The following is a 22,274-nucleotide window of genomic DNA, read 5'->3' as shown; positions in this document are numbered from 1 at the left end:
TAAAAATAGAATTACCATATGACCCAGCAATCCCACTACTGGGCATATACCCAGAGAAAACCATAATTCAAAAAGACACATGCACCGCAATGTTCAGTGCAGCACTATTTACAATAGTCAGGTCATGGAAGCAACCTAAATGCCCATCGACAGATGAATGGATAAAGAAGATGTGGTACATATATACAACGGAATATTACTCAGCCATAAAAAGGAACGAAATTGGGTCATTTGTAGAGACGTGGATGGATCTAGAGACTGTCATACAGAGTGAAGTAAGTCAGAAAGAGAAAAACAAGCATCGTATATTAATGCATATATGTGGAACCTAGAAAAATGGTACAGATGAACCGGTTTGCAGGGCAGAAATAGACACACAGATGTAGAGAACAAACATATGGACAGGGACACCAAGGGGGGAAGGTGGCGGGGGGGGGTGGTGGTGGCAGGATGAATTGGGAGATTGGGATTGACATGTACATACTAATATGTATAAAATAGATACCTAATAAGAACCTGCTGTATAAAAAATAAGTAAAATTCAAAAATTCAAAAAAAAAAATTTGTGCATTGAAAACATAAAATAACAGCATATATGATCTGACTTAACCAGTTAAAATAAGTGCAATACTGATCAGATTTACTTAAAAAGTAAACTAAATCAGTCAAAAATGAATGCTAAATTAAGAAACCACAAAGGAGTAGGATAAGTACTTACTTTCTATTCTGTTGCTGTCTCTGATGCAAGAGTCGACGGTGCTGTGGATGAAGGTGGGTTGTGTCTGGTCTAAACATTGGGGCCTGTGATCTAAGCAAAAAGGGAAAAGATGTGCAATTCTGTCATCCGGATGACTTGAAGTTTTTAACAATGTGGTCAGTACAGGATAACTTCATACAGGTTCACCCAAGGGAATGCTAAAGTCTATTCTAAGATCTTTCAGAAGGAAGACACCACTGTATTTTTATGTCTCCCACAAAAGCCAATTCTCAACTCCTAAGAGGACAATCATAAAATTAGAACGAATCAGCAGTAAAGCAGTTTAATTCTTTTTCTTTTTGCTACTGTTAAAGAGAAGTCTCTAATATATTTAATGTACTTAGTTTCAACTATTTGGGAATGACATTGAAACATATATGTGTGATGGTTAATTTTATATGTCAACTTGGCTAAGCTAGCCAGTTGTTTGGACAATCACTCATCTAGATGTTGCTGTGAAGGTATTTTGTAGATGCGATTAACATTTACAATTAGTTGACCTTAAGAAAAAAAGAGATGGCCCTCGATAATGTGGTTGGGCCTTGCCCAACCAGTTGAAAGGAAAACATGTTTCCCAGGGAAGGAATTTTGCCTCAAGACTAGAACACGGAAGTCCTGATTGAATTTCCAGCCTGCCCACCTGCCCTATAAATTCAGACTCAAGGTTGCAACCTCAACTCCTACCAAAATGTCCAGCCTGCTGGCCTGCCCTATGAATTTTGGACTTGCCAGCCCCACAATCATGCAAGCCAATTCCTTACAGTAAATCTCTTCTTTACTTATTTATCTATATCCTACTGGTTCTGCTGCTCTGGAGAATCCTAACTGATACAATACGATATGTAATAAAACACAATTTCACTGAAGCAGGAACTTAAAACCCCTCTTGTTATAAAATCACAGTGGAAGCAAGCAACTAGCCAGCACTGAGATTAGCTGACAACTCAACATCTATATCTCTGTTCCCTTTTTGTTTTTTTTTTTGGCTGAGCCGTGCAGCTTGCAGGATCTTAGTTCCCCGATCAGGCACTGAACCCTGGTCATGGCAGTGAAAGCACCGAATCCTAACCATTGGACCGCCAGGGAACTTCCTCTCTGTTCCTTAGTATATGATATTTCTTGTTAAATGACAAACACTTTGTGCATACGTAAGTATGTGTGTGTTTGTAAAATAAGTGAGACATAAGAAACTTCAGGAGAAATAAAAAAGGTGATTAGTAATGTGCAAATGTACACAGGAAGCATATGACTGGAGGGAAATGTGATTCATAAGAAAGCCTGGAGACTGTCAAACATTTCTGTGTTTGGCAACTTGAGGATCAAATAACATCTCAAAATGTATCACTTGCAAATATCAACAGACTTCTGTGTTATATCACTAAACGTCAATGATCAAGAGACTTAGATGACAACGGATAAACGGAGGCATTTGTTTTGCGTACCTTAGGTTTTGCAGGTGAGGCCCTGGGCCAGGAGGGTGCTGCTGAGGAGGTGGCGGTGTAGCGGGGGCTGGAGCACTAAAGAAGGCACGGAAGCCTGGTGCTGGGGGAAGCATCTGCCCAACTCGCCCTTGCAGCAACTTGGGATTCATGGCAGCAAGTGGACTACCAACAAATCCAGGGACCCGTGCAAACTGGCTGGGAGACATCCGTCCAGGCTGTAGCTACAAGAGGGACAAGATCTTAGATTTAGTTGGTCAGCAAGTCCCCTTACTTTTATCCACAGAAAAGTGAATACTGCTTCCATCAGTAACTTTGGTTGAGAAAGTAAAGGAAAAAATAAGAGGCGGCAGTGATTGATTAACAGCAAAAAAGGGGGATATCAGCTAGTGAACCTTAGGAAAGTGAGAAAGCTCTTTAATAAGGGCTGAGCTAACCCTAGGCTTACCTGTGCTCCTCCAAGAAGCTGTGCTCTCTGCAGGGGGCTGAGAACAGGAGGAACACTAGGAGGGAAAGGGTGACCCAGTAGGGAAGAGTTCTAAAAAAAAAAAAAAATATATATATATATTTATACCATGAAAACAGGTAAATAACAGGGGAACTCAACAGAAATACAGAATTAACTTGGATAGAAAAATTCTCAAATTGTAGAGCTGAGCGGTCCACTGAAGGAACACGAAAGAGTAATGCTAGAAGTGAGAAAGCACTATGATCATTCAACATGAAAGAGAAAGTAGAATGAGGGACTATAATAGCAAGAAACCAGATCATGTCAAGTTTAGATTTTTAAGATAAGAAAAGAGTTGAGGTAAGAAATAGCTGAACATGATGAACTATGTCTTCTGACCCGGGGACTATAAGATCCAGAAATTCAAGTATGGAGATTATAAAGAACATGTAAGATTTAGGAGATGTCTATATACTAGGCAGTGATCAGAAAATATTTTCACTAGATTGTAAAGTGACATACCGGGACACTGCAGAGCTGGTTTGGAGACATCCTCTCACCGTAGGGAGCAGGATAGCGTGGTGGCATTGGGGGTCGAACATGGACAGGCTTCGGACACAGAATCTATCAGGACAAACATATATACAACTACACTCAGTGAAGTCAGTTTTTCCTCTACCTATTCTTCCTCCCCTCGAGTACCGGCAGAGACACAGAACTCAATGCAAAGCCCTACTTCTAAGCAAATTGCTATGGCTTTGGTCCACATACAGAACCTTTGGTCACTTCCTCTCACAAATATCAAGCAATGTGCCACTTTTAAGTGAGGAAGATTTAGCTAATTCTCCAGTTATCCCCACCCTTCCATGCTATCTGAGGGAGGTACCAGCAGATATTCTGACTTGCAAATTCTCTCCAAGAGGATATATTTTGGTAGCAGTGAGGGAGATGGAATGATAAGAAAGCTGGAGGATTAACTAAGTCCTATTCTGAAGCCCCTATGATATGGCCGCCATGCTCAGCTCTGTCGTGTACGTTGTGACTCCACCATTTCATAGGATATTGAGCCTAACTAGGCCATACCAATACCACCCTCCCCCCATACCTTCCAAATTGGCCTTCCTTTTCAGCTGCTGGTTTCAGGAGGAGGAAAGTCTATGGAACAGGACTGCACAGGCTCTAGGGAAAGCAGGGATATCTTAAAGGTAAAAAGGGATGTGGACAATGCTGTGTGTTCCCACTCCCCCCAGCTTTCAGTTACCTCTCTGCCAATGTTTTGGGCAGCCAGCAAAACACTTTAAAAAGGACATTTACACTAAATGTGGTTAACTACCCTTTTTCTCCCCCAATTAAAAGGCAGCAGCAACAGTAGTAGCACCAGCAATGGGCATTGGGGAATGTGTCTCTTATTTGTACTAACTTTTCCTCTAATTGGCTACTTTTCTCTCTAATCTAATGCCTACCCCAAACTTCCACCCTCCTCCCAGCATCACCAATTTCCCAAATAATTTTGCCCAGATTCCCAATATCCTGGGCTGAGTGCCTGTTAATGAGAGGTACCTGTTGGTTGAAGCTGGGTACAGCCATCTGCTTAGGTGGGGTGCCTATGGGGACAGCTCTAACAGGAGGACTCCCAATGATAGGCGACGTTGACCGCCTCGGTAATGCACGCTCAGAAACGTCCCGATCATCTTCTGGGCCCTGTGGGGGCCTCTGAGGCAAGGCATATTCTAACACAGACACTGTAGGCATTTCCTAATTGAGGAAGTAGTGTTAAAAAAATTAGCTACCTTGAAATGTTTTAATAACCTTTACAGATGCCAGATATCTTGAGAAATTATTTTAAAAATTTTTATTTAGTTTTATTTCACATCCAGTAAAAATGTTACCCTCTTTAGTGTATAGCAGTAAATTTTGATAAATGCAGAGAGTCCTGGATCTAACACCAAAATCAAGACACAGAAGTTTTATTACTCCCCAAACTTCCTTTGTATTGTTCCTTTGTAGTCAACCTCTCCTACCACCCCCAACCACTGGCCAACACTGATCTGTTCTCTGTCCCTATAGTTTTGCCTAAAAATGACTTTAAGTAATTCAAATCATAAGCTGTCAAATTTGAGTTCCAATGGCTCCCTTTCAACCATTTCAAAGAAAGCACAGTCAAGTGAGCATGACCATAGAGTCTGGGGGAGGGTACAGTCAACAGGTCCAGCCAGCTATGGGTGCTGGATGACATAATCAACGTAAGACTGGCAAAGGATATACATCCATACATCGTTCCAGTAAGGAAAGGATAGCAACAGGAGCCAGCTTTCGGGTATTAGGATTTTTATATAACGAGAAAACGTTTAATACCTGAGCAAGCAGTGGTCCTCGGATTCGCCTCAGAACTTCAGATCCATCCCAGATGCTGGAATTGAGACTTCCTGGTCGGGGCTAACAAAAAAGGAAAACATACACACAAAGTCTAGAAGAGTGCGGGCTCGCTGGGCAACTTACCAGCTTTCGGTGAGCAAAGCTCCCAAAGAGCCTCAACTGCTTGAGAATAGAAACTACAGTGTTCTAGAATATACCTTATTTCCCAACTTCATGTCTAGAATTGCTATCATCAGGAATTATACTACCAAATTTCTATAACACATGTAATTCTCTCAGTATAGTAGATGAAATACAATAGCCAAGCCCAATACTTTGCTTTAATTATCAGTCTGCTATAGCTCTCAGATCACAGTAACTTACTTGCAACACTGGCCTGGTCTGTACTGCCCTCATGATAGCTGGATCCTCTAGTTCATTTTCAATCACCATCTTACTGAGCCTTTCTGCCAGATTCTCCTCATGATCACCCAACAAGTCCATCTCATCCCTTTCTCCATTGCCTGTTTGTTCATTAACTACCACAGGCAGCTTCTCTTCCAATTCAGCCAGGCGCTCATGTGCTTCCTGCCAATCATCATCTATAAGGAAATCATAAAAAAGAAACAGAGTTCATACTGGAATAAAAAAGTTTTATAAAATTCTTCTGTTATCCATCTAGAGACATGAAATAAGGTTTAAACTAAGGGGCACATTTAAAGTGGGCTTTTCACCACTGAGAACAACTAACATCCTACCAGGAATAAACTCAAACTTTTAGACTAATAGCTTAATACATTAGCAACGATGTGCAAACTACATTCTGAAACCAATCTCTAAGTTGGTGATATAGTACAACCCGTTGGTTTGAGATTCTGTGACATTTCAGGCAAAAACTCGCGCTAGCGTACAACTTTCTCTTAGGTAACTGTCATCTTCTTTACAAGCTTTTAAATCCATTCGTGTCATTCAATTGGTATTTTTTGAGCATCTATTATGTGACAGGCATTGTTTTAGGTGCATGGGGTACATTGGTGTACAAAATAGACAAGGATCCCTGCCCTCCTGTGGCTTTTTAAGCAGGGAAGAGACAGATAATAGATAATGAACATAATGAATAAGTAAATTAGATACTGTATTAGAAGATGATATGCTACAGGAATACGGGGGAAGAGAAACAAATTGAAAACTTTAAATAGGATGGTCAGAGGTATGTCTCATTGAGAAGGTGACATTTGAGCAAAATATCAAGAATAAGTTAGCCATGTGGATATCTAGGAGAAGAGTGTCTCAGGCAGAGGGACAGTCAGTACAAAGGCCTTAAGATGAGAGACTGACGATTCTGAGAAGCAGCAAGGACTGTGCTTGGACTGGAATGAACAGGGGTGAAGAGCAGAAGAAAAATGAGGTCAAAGTGGGAGGGCTCCTGCAGGGCCTTTAGAGCCACTCTGAAAGGGGGGCTGCTGCAGGTTTGGATGTGGCTTGACTGAAAGAATCACTCTGGCTGCTGTCTTGAAAACAGATTTGCAGAGAAGGGGGCAGCACTATTAGAAGCATGGAGGCCTGTTAGGAGGCTACTACAAGTATGCCACAGGAAAGGTGATGGTGACTTGGACCCGCGTCAGTCCTCTCCTGCTTTAACTGTCTATTTCTACATACTACTATATAATCTGTGGCACTGACACTAGGTTATTTTGTTGTTTTTTGTTTTTTATGCAGACACAGCATTATTTTTGAGTCCAGCTACAGCACAGATGAAAATCTTCAGAACCTTTTATCAGCTCCTCTAGGACCAGACCTTACTTCCATCGCTTCTCTCATTCCAGTGCTCCTCAACCTCATCACTCATCATTCCCTTCTGACTCCAGCATAAAAGCTCTACTATTTTGCTCCTTTCAGCATTCAAATTCAGATACCTTTACCCCCTCACTGAAGCTTTCCTTAAATAATCTTTTCATTTTAATTCTACCTTCACCTCATCTGAACATGCACTACTTTCTAACCCACCAAAACCCCATGTATTCTTTTGTAAATGTTATATATTTTTATTCTTATTTTAGTTTTGTTTTGTATGTCCTGCAAAATTCAAAACAGAGATAACAGGTAATGACTAACATAAAAACACAGAATTCTGAAAAAGTGTCCTTAATGACAATCCTCCCCATATAATTTTTCTATATACCTCATTTAAAGAAAGGAGAAGGAAAAAGTGGAAGCACCATGACAAGAAAAAAAAAAAAGTGCCTGGTATATACTAAGGGTGTAATTAATGGTAGCCACTTAAAAAAAAGATTTAGACTTTCTGAGGGGCTCATATGCAACTTGTTAAAATACATGTTTGTTAAAAAAAATTTAAACATTACACAAATATGTAACTTAGAAAGTAAAAGTTCCCCATAATTCTTCAGGAATGTTAAATTTTTTAAAGTGGGAACACATAACTACTGATAATATCATCTCATTCTTTTTCATACCTATATAAGATTCTACTCTACTAATAAACTAATTTAACTTATCCCTTACTGATGGAAATTTGGATTATTTGCAACTTTTAATTTTTTTATTGAAGTATAGTTGACGTGCAACATTACATTAGTTTCAGGTGTATAACAAATTTAAGTAGCCTAAGTCCCTTTCAGGGTCAGATCATAAACATTTAAAATTGCTACATTTATTACATAACAATGTATCATATAACACTGGTGATCCAAAAAAAAAACAAGGTAAGGGATTTCCCTGGCGGTCCAGTGGTTAAGACTCCATGCTCCCAATGCAGGGGGCACGGGTTCGGTCCCTGGTCAGGGAACTAAGATCCCGCATGCCACGGCCAAAAAACAAAAAAAACGAGGTAAGTGACACTCCCAAATTTATAATTATCAGAACCACTGTCTAGTGATCAGAACCACTGTCTAGTCTTTGAGCACTGTGGTAGATGTGAATGTACTACTTGTGGTAAAGGGAAAAGTCTACTTTAGATGAAAATTACAGCACTAATTTAAGTTATCAGTTATTTAAAAAATATGCTTAAAGAACAGTGTAATTAAAAATCCATTGTGATATTAATATTTGTATCATCTTTGCTAAGGAAGAGTAAGCTAAGCATGTTTTGAAGGACTAACTGCTTTTTGCAATTTTACTGACTCAACAATGCCAGAAAAAAAAAAGGGAGTCTATAATCCTGAATTAAGGGATTTTTTTAAACATTTCCCAAATTTAAGAAACTGATTTGTTAAGATTGATTCTAATGCAAAAGAGTTCTAATTTGCATTGCTTTCATTCACTTCTCATAATCCTATTTACTAACTTTACTAGGTCCCACCAAAGATGATAATCTATTTGTCCTTAATAATTAATTTAAAAAATGCTGGTTAAGTAGCCATATTCTGTGAGAAAAGCTCTGCTGTGAATTGTTACTTTTTCAAACATGTAAGCAAAGAAACCTATGCCACAGAACACCATCATGTTCATTTTAGGTATTTCTTGCTCTTGCGAAAAATCATCTGAAACAGTGTGTCAGAGATCACAGGTCCTTAGTATAAAAGGATACTTCACTCTGTATCTTTTTCAAATGACCTAGAAACATACTTAGTTATGCCAATGCTTGACCTCAACCCACATTGGTCAAAATGATAAAGGGTAGGGGAAAAAAATAACAGAGAAATGAAGGGAAAGAGGTAACTGTTTTCCTTCAACTAATTAACCTATACCCTGATGTGGGTTACTGAATTCCTGGTTGCTTTTATAAATGTATGCTTGTTGTGGTAATTCCCCTCAAGTCTGTCTCAGGGATATTTGTTTTTGAATAAAAACAAAATGAACAGGAAGTAGATGTGATTTAATTGTAGAGCAATCTCAGTCCCTAAAGATTTCAGCAGCTATCAATAAAAAGGAAGTAGAAAGAATGGGGAGCCCTTCCATGTGGAGGCAGGAGATCCCCAAAGAGCCCCCAAAGACTGTTAAAACATAACTGGTAGCTTACATTGATTGTATTTATAGTTACTTAACATCTCTGGCATTTTCCTTCTTCATTTGTTAACATGAGGATAATAATAGTACCTACCTTGCAAGGTTGCTATGAGGATTAACAATATACGTGAAACACTTAGAACGGTCCCTAGCATGTAATAAGCACCTTTTAAGTGTAAGCTTTTATTTTTAGAGAACGAGTTGAGATTATTGTGGCCCATTTATTGCTCAAAGATGATGCAAACATTTTTCCATGCAGAAGACAGTGACTAGTTTCTTAAGGAAAGGTGACATCAGAGCATCTGTAGCCAGTGACTTAAAATAACTACTGTACTAACAGGTATTACTCAAGATACTCCTTGAGTTAAAAACCAACAAACCAAAATGTATGTCATAGGTCTGACATTTTACCTCCTGGTTTAAATTCTCTACACCAGCTGTATATCCACCTTTAGAAGTATATTAAACAAGTCACAGGTCGACTTAGAAAGCAATTTTCTTTTTATAAACCCGTATAGTATTTATATCAAGATGAGGAACTAAGGTTTTAACTTCACAATTCAAGTATATTATACTCTCAATGGAAAGGGCTCACACTGGGAAATCTCTTCTCCATTATAAACTTTGTTGACCAAGAAGTCCTTAATCATCCTTGTGCCTCAGGGTACAAAATGGGCTAACCATATGCTACTTCACTGCCTTTACTTTTTATCACCTGTTCTTTTACTGTGTAACCCCAGGGGCTTTTTCATTTTCCACCACATAAAATGCAGTTCTGCACACACTAAAATTCTTTTAAGGCAATACTTTCCTCATCTTGTGAGAAACATAGAAAACTCAGAAAAAAAGACTAGCACTCTGGAAGTCAATGAGAAGGCAAAACTATTCCTCTTCTGTCCAGGTTAAAAACTGAGGACATTTACTATGCTGGCTAACCTCAACATACTTCATTTTAATAAATTTCATTTTAATACAGATGAATTTGCTAAAAAATGGTAACATTCAGTACAATATTTTAAGAGAAAAAGAGTTCCAGAAACAAGCACACACTGTTTGTAGCTTCTATTGTATTCTATAGGTTTTTACTAAAGTTTCAAATATAATTTGCAATTCACATCAGTTCCCTGCTTTCGTCATTCTGTTCTATGTCCCTTTCCCTGTGATCTCCATGGAGAGAGAACAGCATCTGAGATCACGTCATCCTCTTGGACAATCTCATCCCCTAAACTATGGCTGTAATCCAAAAGGTCTTTGGTTCCCTTCTGTAATAAGCCTAGCTTCTACCTTAAATGCTTCTCTTGCTGCTTCCAACAGCAGCAGTTTTAGCTCTCCAAGGAATTTTGTAAACCCTGATTGAAAATAGTATGCTCTTTCATTTTTGCCAGTTCATTCAACTCAGTCTAAGCTTAAATAAACTTAAGCTGTTTAGGTCAGTGCAAAACCAGTAACCCATACAACTATTTTATTTTATTTTTGGCTGTGTTGGGTCTTTGTTGCTGCACGCGGGCTTCCTCTAGTAGAGGCGAGCAGGGGTTACTCTTTGTTGCGGTGCGCGGGCTTCTCACTGCGGTGGCTTCTCTTGTTGCGGAGCACGGGCTCTAGGCGGGAAAGCTTCAGTAGTTGTGGCACGCGGGCTCTAGAGTGCAGGCTCAGTAGTTGTGGAGCATGGGCTTAGCTGCTCACCGGCATGTGGGATCTTCCCCAACCAGGGATTGATCCCATCCCCTGCATTGGCAGTTGGATTCTTAACCCCTGCACCACCAGGGAAGTCCTAATACAACATTTTTAAGACCTCTTATTTGTTTTTGATATTGAACATTTTGGGGTTACCCACTACTGATAAATTTCCTCTTATTACTTAACTTGAATATTTGAAATCCCACATATTCACACATCCCAACATAAATGTGGTCATTGCTGCTTTTCAACACCAACAGTCAAAGCAAAGAGAGTTGCATGGACTCTTACCTATTCATCTTTTTTTTTTTTCAAATGTGTTTGTCAAATCTTATTGAAATGGAATGGACAAAATTAAAACTACGAGATAATATTTTAAAGCAATTACAGAAATGATTTTAAAACAATACTAAAACAAAAAACCACAATACTGACAGAATTGTGGTTAAAATGTTACCTCTATACAATGTTTTGGTTTTTTTCTTAACATCTTTATTGGAGTATAATTGCTTTACAATGATATGTTAGTTTCTGCTGTATAACAAAGTGAATCAGCTATACATAAACACATTTCCCCATATCTCCTCTCTCTTGCGTGTCTCTCCCACCCTCCCTACCCCACCCCTCTAGGTGGTCACAAAGCACCAAGCTGATCTCCCTGTGCTATGTGGCTGCTTCCCACTAGCCATCGGTTTTACATTTGGTAGTGTATATATGTCCATGCCACTCTCTCACTTCATCCCAACTTCCCCTTCCCTGTGTCAAGTCCATTCTCTACGTCTGCGTTTATTATTCCTGTCCTGCCCCTAGGTTCTTTAGCACCATGATTTTTTTTTTAGATTCCATATATATGTGTTAGCATATGGTATTTGTTTTTCTCTTTCTGACTTACTTCACTCTGTATGAGTCTCTAGGTCCATCCACCTCACTACATATAAGTCAATTTCATTTCTTTTTATGGCTGAGTAATAGTCCATTGTATATATGTGCCACATCTTCTTTATCCATTCATCTGTCGATGGACACTTAGGTTGCTTCCATGTCCTGGCTATTGTAAACAGAGCTGCAATGAACACTGTGGTACTCTTTTTGAATTATGGTTTTCTCAGAGTATATGCCCAGTAGTGGGATTGCTGGGTCATATGGTAGTTCTATTTTTAGATTTTTAAGGAACCTCCATACTGCTCTCCATAGTGGCTGTATCAATTTACATTCCCACCAGCAGTGCAAGAGTGTGCCCTTTTCTCCACACCCTCTCCGGCATTTATTTGTAGATTTTTTGATGATGGCCATTCTGACCAGTGTGAGGTGATACCTCATTGTGGTTTTGATTTGTATTTCTCTAATGATTAGTTAGTGATGTTGAGCATCCTTTCATGTGTTTCTTGGCAATCTGTATGTCTTCTTTGGAGAAATGTCTGTTTAGGTCTTCTGCCCATTTTTGGATTGGGTTGTTTGTTTTTTTGCTATTGAGCTGCGTGAGCTGCTTGTATATTTTGGAGATTAATCCTTTGTCAGTTGCTTCATTTGCAAATATTTTCTCCCATTCTGAGGGTTGTCTTTTTGTCTTGTTTATGGTTTCCTTTGCTGTGCAAAGCTTTTAAGTTTCATTAGGTCCCATTTGTTTATTTTTGTTTTTATTTCCATTTCTCTAGGAGATGGGTCAAAAAGGATCTTGCTGTGATGTATGTCATAGAGTGTTCTGCCTATGTTTTCCTCTAAGAGTTTTATAGTTTCTGGCCTTACGTATTCTTTTTTTTTTTTTTTTTTGGCTGCACAGGGTATGCAGGATCTTACTTCCCCAACCAGGGATGAACCTGGGCCCTTGGCAGTGAGAGCGAAGAGTCCTAACCACTGGACCGCCAGGGACTTCCCTTACCTATTCATCTTTCCAAAGTACAGTTTAATTTTAACTTATTAGTATACTTGTTCCAGGATCTCTAACTCTCAAACTTTATTATGTAAGCTTGCTCCCTAAACCTTTCATCTCAGTAATTACAACTGTGGCCTCTAGTTTAGTTTGGCTCTTTAATTTTTTAACCACTTCCAACACCAGGAATATTTATCTATACCCAAGGATGAGAAAATTTCATCTGTGCACAACACTTTTTTAACTTATGAAGACTTTCTATCACCAAAATTCTTGGAATGAAAAGCTTTATTTATTGAATATACTATAGGGCAATAGCAGGGTCATGCAATATATTATTGATCAACTGAATTTTAAAACATATACACCTGAATCTGAGTTTTCTCCTAGTCCACTAGTTTTCCTTAAGTTCCATGTTCCACAAATAAAAATTTCCTTCTTTTAGGATTATTTTAAACCTTTGTAAAATGTCCACTTCTTTAATCATTTGAATTCCTTATAGTGTCAACTTAGAGCCATAGATCATAAAGCTGGAAGGGACAGGGCTTAGAAAACACCTGGTTTTGTAAGTGAGGCAAAAAGGAAGCCCAGAGGAGGAGGGTAGATGCTTGGAGTGAAGAACAGAACAGTTTGCCAACTTTGTGAATGAGGTTACGCCTACTTAGACAAAAGTACTTATAAAAGAGAGCATTTGAAAACAGCAAGAGACCAAGATGACATTATAAAAGAAAGACGTCACTTACCAACTGCACCTGACCCAAATGTATCATCATTGAATTGATCAATCTCTTCATCTTCCTCTCCCAGGCCCTGAAATGCATCTTCATCTTCATCCAGAGGACAATCCTCCAAAGACTAAAAAAAGAGAAAAAAGAGATCAGCTATTCATGAAGTTCACAACCTCGTTCTAAAAAAATGTTTTTATCTTCCCGATCAACACAATAGCTTCATTATGACTTTTTGTGCAGATGGCATTTTTTCTATCCCCCAATTTCCCTGACACTGGAAGACTTCAGTACCTTTTCTTTCAGTTTCTCGTTCCTATTCCTTATTTAACCTCTTCCCCCAAACTTCCATTTCTCTATTTATCAGGAATCTAATAATAGCATTTCCTCATGCAACCAAGAAATGAGGCCTGCCAACTTCCTTTCCATCACTGGTTACAATAATAATGACAACTGAAAATGAACACTTTATTATTTTGCTTGAGTTCTACCCATATTTTCCAATGAAATTCTCATCTTCCCCATATTCATGTCACCTTTTCAACTATTTTATTATTCCCTTTTAAAGCTTTCTCTTCATTTTCCTTTTCCCCTTCTGTTTTCCTACAGGCCCAAACTCTGGTGATAAAGGAGAAAGCTAAGTGTTCAATCACAATTAAGTGGACTTTTGAAAAGCTGTGATGTGACAGGTTTAAGTTGTGTCTCTACTCTTACAAGTGATACCAACTTGGGCAAGTCACATCCTTTCTGATTAATTCATGAATACCCCCTGAGCATCTATTTTGTCTCAGGTTGTGTTAGCCTCTAAGCCACAATCTCTTAAGTGGTAATGCAGGGACAATACCACCTACCTCAGAAAGTTGTTGTGAGGATCAAATGAGGCAAAGATTTAGGCAAACATTGGGTATTGCTAAACAATGCTAGATATCACCAGTTTAACAACTTAGGTGTGTACTATCTTAAACATACCCCCCCCACCCCCATTTCAGTTTTCAACTGATTTATTTTCCAAGTTTTCTTTTCTTTTGGAAACTTTGCCTACTGCATCTCATCATCTCTCTCCATGTTTACATAAAGGCAGTTTGATCTTGAACCATTCCTATCAAATACCAAGTATATGTGTCCCCAGTTTTCAAAGACTCAGGATCGGAATTCCACACTCTCTCTGCAGTCACATTTCTGATACACCCTGACTGGCTACCTCTTAGCCAGGCTGTTCCCAAATGAAAGGTTAGGTCAAAGGGCCATCCTACCCATCTTAAGTCTCCCAAACTTACACAAAGCAAGCATGCAACTGCCTCCCCATCACAGGCAACTTCCAGAAGCACTCCCAAATCACAAAGATCTACTTAACCAAATCACTGCTTTTTACATTGGAAAGACTCTTAGGGGTCATCTAAACCAACCCTTTGGTTCTACAAATCCAGAAACCCTGTCCAATGATTAGGAGTCGCTAAAGGTCATAGAGCGAACCAGTGACACTGTCAGGGCTCTCGACTGTTGCTACATACCCGGACCGTCACCAAACCCACGTCCCCCTCCACTCTCCCAGAAGGAACTTCTGCTGGACACGCCCCTTCCCAACTCGGAGTCCTCTTTAGTAAACGGTCTTCGGCCCCAGTCAAAGGGCGAGTCCACGCCCCCGGGACCTGACGGTCGCCGGTTTGTAAGGGGGTGTGTATAAGTAATTGGAGGGGAGATGGTTCCGGGTCCAGGGCGGGAAACGCGTCTCTGGGCTTTCTCGAGTGACGCTTCCTCAAGAGCCACCGAGGGTGGCTGCAACGCTCTCTACTCCTCGCTCCTCCGGGGGTGGGGGAGTGGTCTGGTTAAGGCACGTAAGGGGCCCTCCCCACCCCAAAACAGAGATCAGCTCTCCTCGGTGGCAACTGATAGGACAGTCCCGCCCCCCGAAGCCAGCTCTCAGCCCTCAGATTAAACCCGCGACCCCAGACCCGACGCACTCCGCTCGGTCCCGCGGGTCCCGCCGCCCGCCCCCTCCCCCCAGGAGCGCTGGACAGACGCGCGGGGGGTGAGAGAGAAAGAGGGGCGCGTGCGGGACGGAGGGAGGGAGGGAGGGGTCACTTCCGGTCGCAACAACTCACCTCGTAGCGGAACATTCTTGGGGAGGGGGGGGAGGGAGCGGGGAGGGGAATGGGGGAGGGAGGGAAGAAGCGCTGACTCTCCGCGCTCCTCCGCGCGCGGGTCCTCCACCGGCTCGCGACCCCTGGCCGCCGCCGTACGCCGGAGCGTGCGTGGGAACGTGCGCAGGCGCGCCTCGGGGAGGGCGGCCGCCCCGTTCGGCGCCCGGCGGCGGCGGCTGCGCGGGGACAGATTTGGCGTCCCGCTTCCTAGTCTCCGCGGCGGGAAGGAGGTCCCATGGCGAGACACTGCGCACGCGCCGCCCGTCGGGGGCTTCCTCGCGATCTGGACTTGTAGCTCCGCCCCTGGCTTCTCTGCGCCCGCCCGGCGCTCAGGTTTGAGTCACGAGTTTTCCGTCACCGACGGGGCGGAGAAAAGCCTTGTGATTGTCACAGGGTAAGGCTTTGAAGAGTCCCAGGATTAGCCTGGACTGGGAGAAATGGAGATTTCTAGACTGTTTTGCCAGCGTCCAACACGGTCTTCGCGGGTTTTGCTTGGCAGTCCTCACGACATACAATATGCGCCGAGTGGAGGGAAGAAAATAAAAGTTCAGATCATTGAAAAGGGCTGAATTCGTCGCCACTTTCGGCGGCACGTCATCTGCTGAGTCGACAGCGGGTCAGGGCTGTGATTTATGTGTCTCAAAGTGATGAGGGCGATTAAAAAAAAAAAAAGCCGAATGCATGTTCCGGGAGGTTCCACCAGGGAGGTATTTTTAGGTCCCAGGCGCTCCAGGCAGGTGAAGAAGGGCAGCACAGCCATGGGCAGCAAGGTCATCGAGGCTGAGTGCGCCGCTGGGTGACACCACCTGCTTAGAGGATCAAGCCCAGAAAAACGTTTGTCCTGGGTGTAAGCCTCGGCAGCCTGCTTCCAGAAGTCTGTTTGGGAGGTATACCTCCGCTAGCGCCTTGCATGCCCTTTCGGCCCTGGAGAACTCTTTCTTTCCCCGTAAGGACTAAACTTGGACCACAAAGAATTAATTCGAAGAATTAAGGAGTGGGTTTCTCAACTCCTTTCTCCCGGTGTCTTAAAATACAGCCTCGCCTAGGAGTGGCATAAATTCCTTACATGTTAGTATGACCAGATTGATTAATCAGAGTCTGAGTAGTGGAAACTTTGGATTTGGAACTAGAAGTTATGGGTGGGAATCAGTACTTTGTCACTGGCTGTCAGATGTGGAGCAGGTTATCTAAACACGTCTGAGGCTTAATCTCTTTGTAAAATGGGTTTAATGAAACCTGCCTCACAGAGTAGTGGTTCAGTGATGATTCTAATACTACTTCTACTAATGACTGAAGTCTGCCTTATGCCAACCCTGTGAGGTAGGTACTGTTATTTTCCCTAGAGATGTGGAACCTGAGGATTAGAGATGTTAATTCATTTATCCTAAACCACCCAGTGGAAAGTGGCAACCAGTTCTCTCTGATTCCAAAAATCCAATCTCTTAATCACTGTGATGGTTTTACAAAAGCGAATGTTTGCATGGGCCAGGCCTAAAGCTTAAAGTGGAGCAGGCCAAGGATAAGATGATAATTAGTTTTCAAGCATTCATGGAACATTACGAAACTTCCTGTAGTACAGGTAACAGCACAATGACCAAAGAATTGGTGCCATGTAGGCCAAGGGTTGGCGAGTTGTGACCCACAGCCAGATCTGGCCAGCTGCCTGTTTTTGTAAGTAAAGTTTTGTTGGAATACAACCACCGTCATTTATTTGCATATTGTCTTTGGTTGCTTTAGGGCAACCAAGGCAGAGTTGTATACTTACAATGGAGGCCATTTGGCTAGCAAAGCCTGAAATATTTACTGTCTGGCCCTTTACACAAAGAGTTTGCTGATTCCTGATGTTGCAGATACTGTTTTCTGATCATTATGTTAGAGATCAGAAATTAAAAAAAAAAAAAAAATTCCATGCCTCTAATTAATGGACTACTTGAGAAAACATAATGGGAAGTAGAAAATACTTAGAACTGAATGATAAACTTATTAACATATAAAGACTTTTAGGATACAGCTAAAGCAGTTTATATAAGAAAATAGGAAAGCTTGAATATAAATGAACTATAGGAAAATTTTGAAGAAAAGATAAGGAAAGAAATAATACAGAGCAGAGAAGGAAACAGAAAACAAGGTGTCATATAGACAATCAATAAAATTACCTGTTTTTCTCATGCACCAACTGTCTTTGAAGGAGATTAATGAGAGTCCCTTTAGGTGAATAATGTATTTTTTTGAGCTGTGTAATAGGCCCATTATTAAGATGGAGAGCATACAAATTCTTTTCACAAGTAATTCTGTAGAAATAAGATACGAGGCCTCTGGAGAGTGTCCCTTGAGTGGGTGGAAGAAAAGTCTTTCCTGCGAGCCCGGGCATACGGAAAAGGCTCTTCACAGCTGAGAGAGAACATCAGTTAGTGAAAGCCACCGTGCTTTGGCATTGTCTGTCCTTTCTCCAGAGGCTGTAAATAATCCACTGTGGTATTTACAGATTCTATACATGCTTCTTTTTTTTTAGATCATGGTAAAAGAACATAAAATGTACTTTCTTGTGAGACTAGTTTCAGATGTTGTATTCATTTTCATTAAGTAACGTACAGCTCTGCAACAGTGGTTCCCAGCCTCGCCAAGAGGGCTTGTTATAACAGACTGCTGGACCCCATCCCTGGAGTTTCTGGTTCAGTAGGTCTGAAGTGGGACCTGAGAATTGCATTTATGCCAAGTTCCCAGGTGACGCTGATGCTGTTGGTTCTAGGACCTTCAAGTGCGTACCGCTGCTTTAAGATATTGTCCATGAGTGCTTGCAAAGGGTTACAGAGAGGGAGAAAAAGAGTGGTGGGCTGCCCAGAGGGTCATTTCTCATGTAGCCAACAAAGTTGTGACGGACATCCCAGAAAGCTATGGGAACTCTTGGTGCAGCAGACTTTAGACAAAAGGATTAGCAATATAATGAAAATAAAAATGTATAAGACGAAACTTGTGGTAGATTAAACAAGGCTACAAATTCTTTGTTCTCTCATCAGGAGGTGGGTTCTGGGGCTTCCCTGGTGGCGCAGTGGTTGAGAATCTGCCTGCCAATGCAGGGGACACGGGTTCGAGCCCTGGTCTGGGAAGATCCCACATGCCGCGGAGCAGCTAGGCCCGTGAGCCACAATTACTGAGCCTGCGCATCTGGAGCCTGTGCTCCACAACAAGAGAGGCCACGATAGTGAGAGGCCCACGCACCACGATGAAGAGTGGCCCCCGCTTGCCGCAACTGGAGAAAGCCCTCGCACAGAAACGAAGACCCAACACAGCCAAAAATAAAAATAAATAAATAAGAGGTGGGTTCTACTTCCATTATTCCTTGAATCTGGACTGGATTATGATGGCTTTGACCAATGGAGTAGGGGTCGGGGTGGGTGATGCTATGGCAGTTCTGTGTCTGGTCTTTAAGAAGATTGATGGTGTAAGTCCGTGTAAGATGTCCAGTTACCTTGCTGAAGAGATCATATGGAAAGGCCCTGAGGCTACGTGAAGAGGAAGAGGGGTCCAGCTATACCCAGCTTACCAGCCACACCAGACACGTGAATGAAGCTGTCCAGACCAGCTCAGCTAGCAACTGAATGTCATCAAGTGACCCCATTCAACACCATGGGGAGCAGGAGAATCACTCAGCTGAGCCTTTCCCAGATACCTGACCCATAACATTGTGGTATTATGATCAAATGGTTGTGGTATTATAATCAAATGGTTGTGGTATTATAATCAAATGGTTGTGGTATTATAATCAAATGGTTGTGGTTTTAAACCACAGAATTTTGGAGTAGTTTATTACTCACTAATAGGTAAGTGGGACAAGTGTGTTTAGAAAAATTGTACAAAACTGGGAAATAAGGAAAAAAGGTTTTTGTGTGCCCTTTCTATGTTATAACAAGAACGTTGTCTAACGAGCCTGCTTCAGGATAATTTGAAGTTCTAGGGGAGGCAACTTTATTTGACTTAGTATTTACTATTAGTGAGGTACCAGACTCAGTGAAGTTAGATGTTAATTTGTAGAAGATTGCTAAATTGCAAATTAATTTTGTCCAGTTGAGATGATTTCATTTTGATAGAAAAGATAATCCCACAGGGGACAGTTTTATTGCCTTGCCGGATATTAACTGGTATGATATTTAACATTTGAGTCTTACTTCAGCATTCTTTTTTTTTTTTTTTAAATAAATTTATTTATTTATTTATTTATTTATTTATTTTTGGCTGAGTTGGGTCTTTGTTGCTGCGTGCGGGCTTTTCTCTAGTTGTGGCGAGCGGGGGCTACTCTTCGTTGCGGTGCTCAGTCTTCTCATGGCGGTGGCTTCTCTTGTTGCGGAGCACGGGCTCTAGGCGTGTGGGCTTCAGTAGTTGTGGCTCGCGGGCTCTAGAGCACAGGCTCAGTAGTTGTGGTGCACGGGCTTAGCTGCTCCACGGCATGTGGGATCTTCCCGGACCAGGGCTCGAACCTGTGTCCCCTGCATTGGCAGGCGGATTCTTAACCACTGCACCACCGGGGAAGCCCACTCCAGCATTCTTCTCCACACTAGTTATAGTTCATAGTTTCTTATATCTCTTTTGAATCAGCCTTAACATCCTGCCGATTCTGTCATTAACAAGATAAATAAATGGCCCGTGCTCATGCTGGTTCACAAACTGGCCCCCCATACATAGAGGGCAAGGAGAGACTGAAGAAAGAGGCAGCCACTCCAGATTGGTAGGTGGTAAGAAGTACCTACAGAGCAAGAGAACTTACACACGGGCTTGTCTTGGACAGCCGCAAGCAAGTAGGTCTCCTTACCCGCCTGCCAGAATCTTAAAAGTTTATGTGGAGCCCAGAACAGGGCCAGTCACGTTTACCATCCAGGTAGTCTCAACAACATCCTACTCTCTTGTCCTTGAAAATAGCTCCCACTGTGGGAATGGTGGGCAAAGTGTACATTACAAGGACAGAGGAGGGGGTGTGGAGTGTCCAATTGCCAGGGTCCAGCTCATGGCTCCATGGATGATCATGTCCTTTTTTAAATTTTTTATTTATTTATTTATTTATTTGTTTATCTTTTCTTTCTTTCTTTTCTTTTTTTTTTTTTGGCTGCCTCGGGTCTTAGTTATGGCCCTTGGGATCTTCGCTGAGGCATGCGGGATCTTTCATTGTGGTGTGCGGGTTTTCTCTCTCTAGTTGTGGCATGGACTCCAGGGCGCATGGGCTCTGTAGTTTGCGGCGGGCTCTCTTGTTGAGGTGCGCGAGCTCAGTAGTTGCAGCATATGGAGCTAGTTTCCCCTCAGCATGTGGGATCTTAGTTCCCCGACCAGGGATTGAACCCTCGTCCCCTGCATTGGAAGGTGGATTCTTTACCACTGGACCACCAGGGAAGTCCCGATCATGTCCTTTCAATGACAGCCTCCAACAGCTAATAATATATTTTAGAGTCTATTATGTAAAAAGTTGAGAATCTGTTGTGTAAAATGTCTTGAGCAGGATGGGGGTAGTTTATTAGGTATGAGTTAAGTGCTGAATGGTAGTATATTAGTTTACTATTGCTACTGTAACAAATTACCACAAACTTAGTGGGTTAAAACAACACAAATTTATTCTCTTATAGTTCTGGAGGTCAGAATCCAAAATGGGTTCTAGTACTGTGTTCCTTAGGGAAGCACTAGGCGAGAATCTGTTTTCTTTCTTTTTTTTAGTTTCTAGAGGTTGCTTCCATTCCTTGGCTTATGGCCTCATCCTCCATCTTCAAAGCCAGCAGCATAGCATCTCCCAAGCTCTCCCTCTCTCACCCTCCTTCTGTTGTCACATTTTTCTCTCCTATCCTCCTTCCTCCTTCTTATAAATAATCTGTGATAACAGTGGGGGCAACTGCATAATCCAGGATAATCTCCTCATCTCAGGACCCTTATCTCATCTGCAAAGTCCCTTTTACCATATAAAGGAACATACAGTTTCTGGGGATTAGGACTTGGGGGACCATTTTTCAGCCTATCACATGTGGTATGTGGTAACCATTGGGGGTATCCAAAATGATTTTTGATAGTATAATGAGAAAACATTTTAAAGTTTAAGTGTTTGTTTTGTATACTTTTTTTTTTTTTTTTGGCTGTACTGTGTGGCATGTGGGATCTTAGTTCCCAAACCAGGGATGGAACCCACGCCCCTACAGTGGAAGTGCAGAGTCTTAACCACTGGACTGCCAGGGACATCCCTATACTATTTAAAGGTGAAAAAAGATTTACTAGGTGAAACTATGAAGGGCCATTAAAAGGAGAATCAAGAAGGAGTGAGAGGGCTTCCCTGTTGGCGCAGTGGTTAAGAATCCGTCTGCCAATGCAGGGGACAAAGGTTCGAGTCCTGGTCCGGGAAGATCCCACATGCCGCGGAACAACTAAGCCCGTGCGCCACAACTACTGAGCCTGTGCTCTAGAGCCCGCGAGCCACAACTACTGAGGCCGCATGCCGCAACTACTGAAGCCTGCGTGCCCTACAGCCCATGATCCGCAACAAGAGAAGCCACCGCAATGGGAAGCCCGCGCACTGCAACGAAGAGTAGACCCCGCTCGCCTCAACTAGAAAAAGTCCGCATGCAGCAACAAAGACCCAACACAGCCAAAAATAAATAAATAAATTTTAAAAAATCATATTAAAAAGCTGTTAATGAGATTTAAAAAAAAAAAAACGAATGAGTAAGAGAACATGCAGGCCCCCCACTCCTGCCATGGATCCCAGAAGGGGCAGCTCCGTGCTGACCAGGCCTTGACAGTAAGAACAGGTTGTAGGGACATCTCTCCTGTATGAGTATGTGATTGGATGTCAGTTAGAGGTGAGGAAATACGATGGTTTGTTGGGTTAGATCATGGCATTGGAAGATAAGAGCAGAAAGCCAGTTTTG

At 41.9% G+C, this 22,274-nt stretch overlaps 1 protein-coding gene and 1 pseudogene across 5 annotated transcripts in view; both read right to left on the bottom strand.

Moving 5' to 3' along the window:
* PATL1 (PAT1 homolog 1, processing body mRNA decay factor) overlaps positions 1-15,490 on the bottom strand; it is a 42,140-nt gene extending 26,650 nt beyond the window's left edge. Inside the window, exons 1-9 of one of the 4 annotated variants that reach the window (XM_082341153.1) lie at positions 15,340-15,490; positions 13,256-13,367; positions 5,384-5,601; positions 5,000-5,080; positions 4,205-4,399; positions 3,167-3,268; positions 2,645-2,734; positions 2,200-2,420; positions 719-808 (exon numbers count right to left, since the gene is read on the bottom strand). In XM_082341153.1, coding sequence (XP_082197279.1) covers positions 719-808; positions 2,200-2,420; positions 2,645-2,734; positions 3,167-3,268; positions 4,205-4,399; positions 5,000-5,080; positions 5,384-5,601; positions 13,256-13,367; positions 15,340-15,354 — 1,124 coding nt within the window. In that variant the 5' untranslated portion in view covers positions 15,355-15,490. Of the gene's footprint in view, positions 1-718; positions 809-2,199; positions 2,421-2,644; positions 2,735-3,166; positions 3,293-3,749; positions 3,824-4,204; positions 4,400-4,999; positions 5,081-5,383; positions 5,602-13,255; positions 13,368-15,339 lie in introns of those variants that run through there. The other 3 variants (XM_082341152.1, XM_082341154.1, XM_082341155.1) reach the window with 3 other exon arrangements.
* LOC309605418 (olfactory receptor 10V1-like) overlaps positions 1-22,274 on the bottom strand; it is a 105,357-nt pseudogene that overhangs the window by 67,663 nt on the left and 15,420 nt on the right. The gene's annotated exons all lie outside the window — the stretch shown is intronic.

The sequence above is a fragment of the Balaenoptera borealis genome (assembly GCF_965194805.1).
Source record: "Balaenoptera borealis genome assembly, chromosome: 11".
Lineage (NCBI taxonomy): Eukaryota > Metazoa > Chordata > Mammalia > Artiodactyla > Balaenopteridae > Balaenoptera > Balaenoptera borealis.
Note: the sequence above shows the minus strand (reverse complement) of the source record. Positions and strands in the feature narration are given on the sequence as shown.